Below are 7,534 nucleotides of genomic sequence, written 5' to 3'. Positions count from 1 at the left end.
TATAATTTGTTCTGTAACCAAGTAAATTCCAAATAGTGAACTCGATGACTCGTCTGCTTAGAGGATGTTGCAGAAGCAGTGATATCAAAATGATGAATGAATGGATTGACAAAAGCAGCAAGAATGTGATTGAAATCAACATGTAAGGGACAGCACTTAGAACCAATGTTTTTGCATTTGACCAATGACAAGGCTGGGAGAAAGGGGAGGGAGGGAAAATAAATTTATTCAAAACCATTTAAATATGCTTATTGGGTTCATTCCCCAAGTATTTGAGTATTTGTCTCCAAAAATTAAATATGTGAGTGATGGCAGGCCTGTTACTTTTTCCTTTACAAAAAACTAGAGTTCTTTTTGGGATTTGCACCTCTGTCCCTGCAGTTAATAGGGAAAAAAGGAATGACAAGAGAAAATCTGAATCATATACCATACATAGTCAATCCCAAGAGAAACATTCAGTGAGTGCACTTTTGATTCAGTAGGACATAAAATTACAGGGAGAAAACTGACCATGCTTTCAGTGCTTTTCTTTTTTCATTCTACATTTTACTTCATCTCAATCTCAAAATACCTGAACACAGTGCCTTACCTGAATTGCTGCTTGTTTTTAGCTTTATTTCAATTACAAGGTAGCTATTCCAGGGAAAAAGCTGAGAAGTGAGGTTGTGCAGGAAATATGCCCCAGTAAAATTCATTGTGATGCTTAATTCTCATTGGCTTCACACCAAATGTTGGCAGAAGTTGAAGAGTAGGGAGATAAAGCAGTTGCTGCTTTCTGGGAATGGTCACAATCGAAACACATTTTTTCTTGGGAGCCTTCATTCATTTTTCCCCATCCCATCCTACCTGGCTCTCTGGATTTGTTTCATTTGTATCACAAGAGGGCACCCTGCATCAGCCTACATTCCCATCCACATCTTGAAAGGCAGAAACTGAAACCAGGAAACTTCACGGCCTGAATTGGGCTTGTGGAGAGAGGGGCACTGTAGGAACAGCCACAGGGAACAGCTGGCTGCACCTGGAATGTCAGCGTCCTCTCCTTGCATGGGGGGACAAACACACACCCTCCTCTCCTCCCACTAGGAAGAGGACCTCTGCAAGTTTTAAAACTCAATTCAAAAGTAGCAGACTACAGATAAGGGATTTAAACAGGACAATCATTTAACACTTAATTGTAAAGGCTCTCTCAGTCATGCTGGATAAAGGAAGTGCCTCCTTCACTTCTTTTTACTGAAAACCAGCTGATATACCTGACTACTGATACACCAACTGGCACTCTTCACAGGATATTGTGTAAGTATGGCTTCCCATGGCAGCTAACAAAAAGGAAGGAATCATCTTCTTTGAGAAGAAAAGCAGCATTTAAATAATCCAATCAAGTATGCTACTATATGAAATGAAATTTGTATAGACAAATATATTGACTTAAATAAATTCCCACTTCAATTCTAAAGGTGGTGAATGACTGTTTCTTAAGTATAACAAGCACCTGATAGCACATCAAAAATACTTGTACTGTGTCCTGAAAATCTGTATTATGAAAGCAACCACCTGAGATGAATTTGATTTTGTAAGAGGAAAGAAAAATTCTATCTGTTAAAAAGCTAACAATGTGATGTACAGTTCTCATACACTTACCTTTTTCTTGAAACTTAATCTACTAATGACATACTCTGTGAATATTGCTCCAGAATATATTTTCATTAATCTTTTGTGAAAAACAGCTCAACATGTATTGCAATTTTAAGTTGCCACTAAGCCTGTTGAAACAGAAATTCACAGATCAGGTCTCCTTAATGCTCAACCCTCCAAATTCAGCTTGGATCTTCACATGAGACCAGTTCTCTGTGAGGTTGCTTGAGAGTATGTAATGCTGTAAGCACTTTTTCATGGGGGGCAAACACCCTCTGAATACCAATTCTTCTGGTTATCAAATTGATTCATGCAGGGATCAAGGAGCATCCTCTGCTGCTTCCTCTAGGCCTGATCCTGAATTGCCAAACAGAAAGAAGTACCAAAGGGGTTGTATGTTTGCTGAAACAGAAATTAAGGAGAAACAGTAATGTTCTTCATTGTTAGCATCAGAATAGATTGTTATCGTAGCAACAGCAGTGGGAAGAAACAAATTGTATGTAGCCAATACTTGTTTTACCTCATGTTTCACGTGCTATTTTTCTAAATTTTTCTTACTAATTGCTTGATTTTTTGGTAAACTTCTGCTGTCATCCTACAAGGTTACTCTTGCTGGCACTGGAGGCTATGTTCTCGAAAGCCTGGTAGCAGATACAGCACACCTCTGACTCCCTTTACAAGATAATCACTATGGTATTTCTGAGTGGAGCTTCTTAGGCAGCAAACCTGAAATTCAACATATAGAAGTCAAACAAACTACTGTAACTTAAACTTTTATTGCTTGCACTTCATTCTATCCAATACTGCTGGCTACAATTTTGTGATATGCCTCAGGAAAGGGGTGCCAATTACTAGATTCTCTTTTTCCTATTACTCCATAGATCCTTTTCTAACTTTCTAAATGGAAAAACAGAATTCAACTCCTCTAAAGCGTCTGGAGGAGAAAGGCCAAAGGAAAGTCTAACTCCTTCTGAAATAATTTTCTCCCAGCTCTAATAATTTCTGACTTCCTATATATACCTTTCTTCCAAAAAAACCCCTCATTTAAAAAGCAGTGAGGCATTTCATATGTAAATTGCTAGTGAGTTGTCAGACAATAAGGACTTGTTAACACAAGGAAAGTTATTTAACCTTTTGACCACTAGGCCAGACCTGGGGGCCTGCAGAAGATCCTGGGCTAATACCAACAGATACTGTGCTTGGTTTATTGTTTCCTGGAATACACTGGGTCCAGATGCTGCTTTCCCCTGCAGCTGGAAGTCCACCTAAGAACCATTTCCCCTTCCAGCCTCTGGACTTCACAAGACAGGGGAGAAAAGCACAAGAAAGCAGGTAATCTGGCCCCACAGAATCACTGTCACTCAGACTTCTTTGGCTACATAAATAGCTGATGAAAAATAGCTGCTTTATTCACATTATCTTCTACATTTTTCTTCCTGAAAAGTAATCTCCATGAAAGGAGGACACTGTGTTTACTTGGCTTACAGTGAGATGTTATTTTGGGTCACACTGTAGCTAAAACTTTTTAATGAAGGTGAAAGAAAAAAATCATATTCCACAAGAACTTTATGCAGCACAGTGTAATGGTGATGAAGTGTCAGTGGGTATCAAATCATGCCCTTGCTGGCACCAAACCCTCACTGAACTTTATCAGTTCTTGCAGTATTTAGTGTCAGCTTAGCACATGCCTTCCCTTTAAGCAGGAAAAATCTGCTACCAAGATTAGACAGAGGAGCTGAGAGAAAAAGCATACATTGGTGCACTACAAAAGGATTATTCTTTTCCAGCAAAAATACTGCAGGAAGCCCACAAATGAGCATACAACACACATGTTAAGTGTAAATGTAGTGGTTTTGGTTTGCTAATTTGAATTTTTTGGCTAACACACTAATTAACGTAGAGGGTTTAATGCTGGCTAAATGTCAGTGCATTTAATAGAATTATTTATTTTTTTTTTTGCTGTGAGTAAGAATTAGGAGGAGAGCAAAGCAGGCTTAAAACTTAAAAGGGTATAAAGAAAACTTTTAAAATAGAATTAAAAGACAGAGTAATAAGAATTAAACGTTTAGAACACTTTTTCCCTCCTATACTTTTTTAAATTGATAATGTAAAGAGACAAAATTTGGGGCTTTTAGTTAGTTTACTATTTTTAGAAGAATTTTTTTAAGGTTTTTTAGGGAAAGGGGTGTTATGCTATGGAGACTTTTCTACAATAATTAGTTTTCTTGTGGTTTTAATGTCATAACAAATTAGCTGCTTGGGAAAGGAAAATTTGCTTGCAGTGTGAATGTTTATTTAATGCTTTATAGTTTTCTTATAGTTGTTTATATGGCTTATGTTAACTTATGGGGTACTATTTTAAGGATGAGCTGTTTTAGCATAAAAGTCCTTTTCATCTATCTCAGAAAAACAGAGGCTGTCTTCATTTTTGGGGCAGGTTTTTTTTTTTTTTTTTTTGTTTTTGTTTTAGCTTATTAGATCATAATTACTTTAACATGTTTTCTTCAGCACTAGTGCTTTTTTACAGCTGTAGTTAGAATGTTACATTTCTCTAATGCATTTTATGAGTTACAAGAAAAAGAGTTTGATATATCTATTATGTTTTTACTACAGTTTTATAAGAGAATTTTAGCTTAAGACTAAGGCATCTTTCTGTTATCTTCTTATCGGGATTTTGACTTTTTTTTAATGACTTTGGTGGTTTTGTGTTTTCTATGTGTTTTTTTTTTTTCTCCTTACTTACGTAATAAGGAAAGTCTCCTACAATGACAGGGAATATTCCCTAAGCAATGGACGTTTTGGAAAATGAATGATGTTTTGCCTTCTGGCCTATTTGCCTATAGATCAAGTAACAGTTTCAGCTCTGTCAAGAACATCTGTCTGGGAAAGCTGACAAAGAAACCCATAAATGCAAAATAGCCACGTGGATGTAAAGGTTCCTACTTGTTCTTTTAGACATGACAGCTGTAAATAGGCTCTTGCCCATTTTTGCATTCATCTGACTGCTCTTTTCATGATGACGCCATGAAGATTTTTCCAAATGGGAAAGCAGGGAAACAGCTGGATGGCAAGGAGTGGTATTGCTCTTGTGGGCCTAGCCAGACATCTATAGACTCTTTTAAACAAGTTGGTTCACATGGGTCTATAAGAGGCAGAGTTTTTGTCTCTGCACCACAAGGAGAAAGTGCACCACAAAGAAATAAGTAATGTTTGAGCCATTTGTAGAGGAGACATCACTGTTCCCTCAGTCCCCATTAAGCACTGAGCATCTCTCAGCACTGAGCTGGGATTTTCAGTCCTGCCTGAACACTCAGCTTGCAGAGTTAATGAGTTCTTGTAACTCCTCATTTCTGAGTCTGTGATATTTGCTTTGGGAGCTGTGGGCCATGGAAGAATCAGTCCTTTTCTCTCCCATTTGCTGTGGACAGGTGTGAACGGCGCTTCAGTGGTTCCACAGCCTGACGTAGCTTGGGATGCTCAGAATTAATGCCCAGCATGGTCTGACCTCCTTCAGCCTTTATTTAACCGAGTGTTTGATGTCAGAGCCTTGCCATGCTCTGTGCACTCTGCTCCATCATTTGGTGCAGTTATGGCTTGCCAGAGGTTTGGGATTTGCATTCCCCTTTCAAGCACCAGACATAAGCCTCAACAATGGAGAGGGATGTAGAGGGCAGAATGGGAAAGGCCTCACCTGATGAAAACTGGGAGGCAAGTCTGTGCACAGCAGAAGCACTTTTCTCCTTTCCAAGAGCTGGCCTCTTCTTCCTTCTTTACCCCGACACAGGGAATGGGAAAGGAGGAGAGGAAACCTCCTCAGTCAGGGCTTGAGGCCCCGGTGAGAAGGGAATTCCTTGTGGAATATATAACTCAGAGACTTCCAGTACCTTGTTTCAGCAAACAGGCTGTAGTTAAGGACAGTATCCCCATTAACAAAGGCTACCTCATTATGCTACTATGGAATTAAAAATAAAAACATATGCCTGAAAAGATACAGACAGAACATAAAAACCACCTTACCTGAAAACTCAAGAGATTCAGTGCAACAAATAAATATATTTATTCTTACTTTTTTTTTTTTTTAACAACAGCAGCAGAATAATTGCAAATAGGTTTTTTTTTTGCCAAGTATGTACTTTGCTTATTGATTTTTGCATCCAGGGTGATCTACAGCTACAGCCTAGTTTTGTATTTCTTTTTCAATCTGGTTCCTCCTAGGATAGTGACTAAGTATTCAGAGCTATTAAAGACTTATTAGGTGTGTAACACAGCAAACTACTTCACAGTCATAAACATAATCCCTAAAGCAAACACACAGAAAGACTGTTTTGTTCATAGCTGCAGTAGAGAAGAAGCCTCTATTTTTCTTTTCGGCATCTTTGCTGTTTCAAAGTGGACTGTGTTTTCCACTGTTACCCTTTCAAAAAAAGCATTTATAAAAATTACTTAATAAAAACATACTCTCATATTTCAACAGTTTTTATGCCAGTTTCTCAATGACTATTCTAGAAAAGTCAGTTTGTTCAACCTAAATATAAGAAGAAGGTCAAGTATGGAAAATCAAGAGTAAGAAAACCTCACAGTAGAATTAAGTGTGTCTGTAGCATGTAGTGGTTAGTTGTAAAGAAATGAAGAAATGAAAAGGCTTCCCTAGAAGTTGTAGAGCTACATAGCTAATATCTTTATATAGCAGGTGTGTTTACTACCAGAGCCTTGATTTTTATTACTTTATATTTTTTAAATAACTTAAAATAATAATGAGTTTGCCTGCCAGCAGCCAACTCAAAAACACATTGGAAAAAGAGAAAAATCCCAGCCACCATTACAGTGGTAGGGAGAAATTCTCCTCAGCAGCCAATTTTTGTGTCCAGTCCTTTCCCTTCTTAGCAATCCCAAAGTTCTGGGATATATTCAGCTTATCAGGAATGAGAGCCCTCCAATGCAGACTTGGGTTTCACTGAAAGGAATGGTGAACATTTCCCCTCTGTAGCCTCCTGTGAGTCCTTGTAGCAGCAAGCTGCAGCAAAAGGAAAGGAAAGAATATTCCATCCAGGTGTGAAATGATTCATAGGCAGTATCTGAGATCTTCAAAGGATTCTCAATCAATACTTCAGCCTGAATCCCAGATGAGTGGGCTGTGATTTTATCTCATCTGTCAGATGAGAGAAGCTGCCTGTTTGTTCTTGAATTAACTCCTTTCATCTTTGCTGCCACAATATTGCGACTGACTGCACATCTTTCATCACTCTGAGTGCCACTCAGTGCACAGAAAAATAAACCAAGCCATGGCCTTTGGCAATCCACGTAACACAGCAACAGCAGACATGGCGTGCTCTAGACTCTGCCCAGAAGCGCTGATCTGAAAGGCAGAGGGAATGCAAATGGGTAAAGACAATCACTAGAATGATGTAAATCTTCTCACAGTGACTACGAGAAGGAAGCTGTGAAACTGAGATTCCAGTTACTACAGGTTTTCATCTTGTCACCCTGTGTAATGTGGAATGTCTGTGCCCTGATGTAACTCTCTTCCTGTCTTCTCAAAATGAGTGGAATCAATCAGGTGGAATTGTTACATCCCCCGCCTCAATGGTTCATGTATTCTTCCATGATTAGTAAAATCAAAGAGCTGGTGAGGCTGCAGTCTAATAGCAGTAGAAGAAAAGCCAAAAATATGACTTTGTTGAATATTTTCCCCCAGCCTGAACTCTAAATTGTTAACTGGTTTCATTGATGCATTTGCCCCAAAGTGATCTTTAGGCAAACCTCAGCCTTGTCTGGAAGGCTGATGCAGAAAGGGCTGCAGAAGCTGTGAAAACATCTGTGTGGAATCCAGAGTGCTCTGTAGAGAACTTGTGAGGAAGTGGGGATTTCTTGGAGTTTAAAAAGTACTTTCTTCCTTCACTGA

General features: G+C 38.7%; 1 protein-coding gene across 3 annotated transcripts in view; it reads right to left on the bottom strand.

Moving 5' to 3' along the window:
* Nucleotides 1-208: 208 nt before the first annotated feature.
* RASGEF1B (RasGEF domain family member 1B) overlaps nt 209-7,534 on the bottom strand; it is a 31,220-nt gene continuing 23,894 nt past the window's right edge. For all 3 annotated transcript variants that reach the window (XM_085578151.1, XM_085578152.1, XM_021549352.3), the window contains one exon: nt 209-6,988. In XM_085578151.1, the coding sequence (XP_085434277.1) occupies nt 6,964-6,988 (25 nt within the window). In that variant the 3' untranslated portion in view covers nt 209-6,963. The remainder of the gene's footprint in view (nt 6,989-7,534) is intronic.

Source organism: Lonchura striata, chromosome 4 (assembly GCF_050655825.1).
Source record: "Lonchura striata isolate lonStrDom1 chromosome 4, ASM5065582v1, whole genome shotgun sequence".
Classification (NCBI taxonomy): Eukaryota; Metazoa; Chordata; class Aves; order Passeriformes; family Estrildidae; genus Lonchura; species Lonchura striata.
The sequence above is the reverse complement of the archived record's forward strand: the minus strand, read 5'-3'. Positions and strand labels throughout refer to the sequence as shown.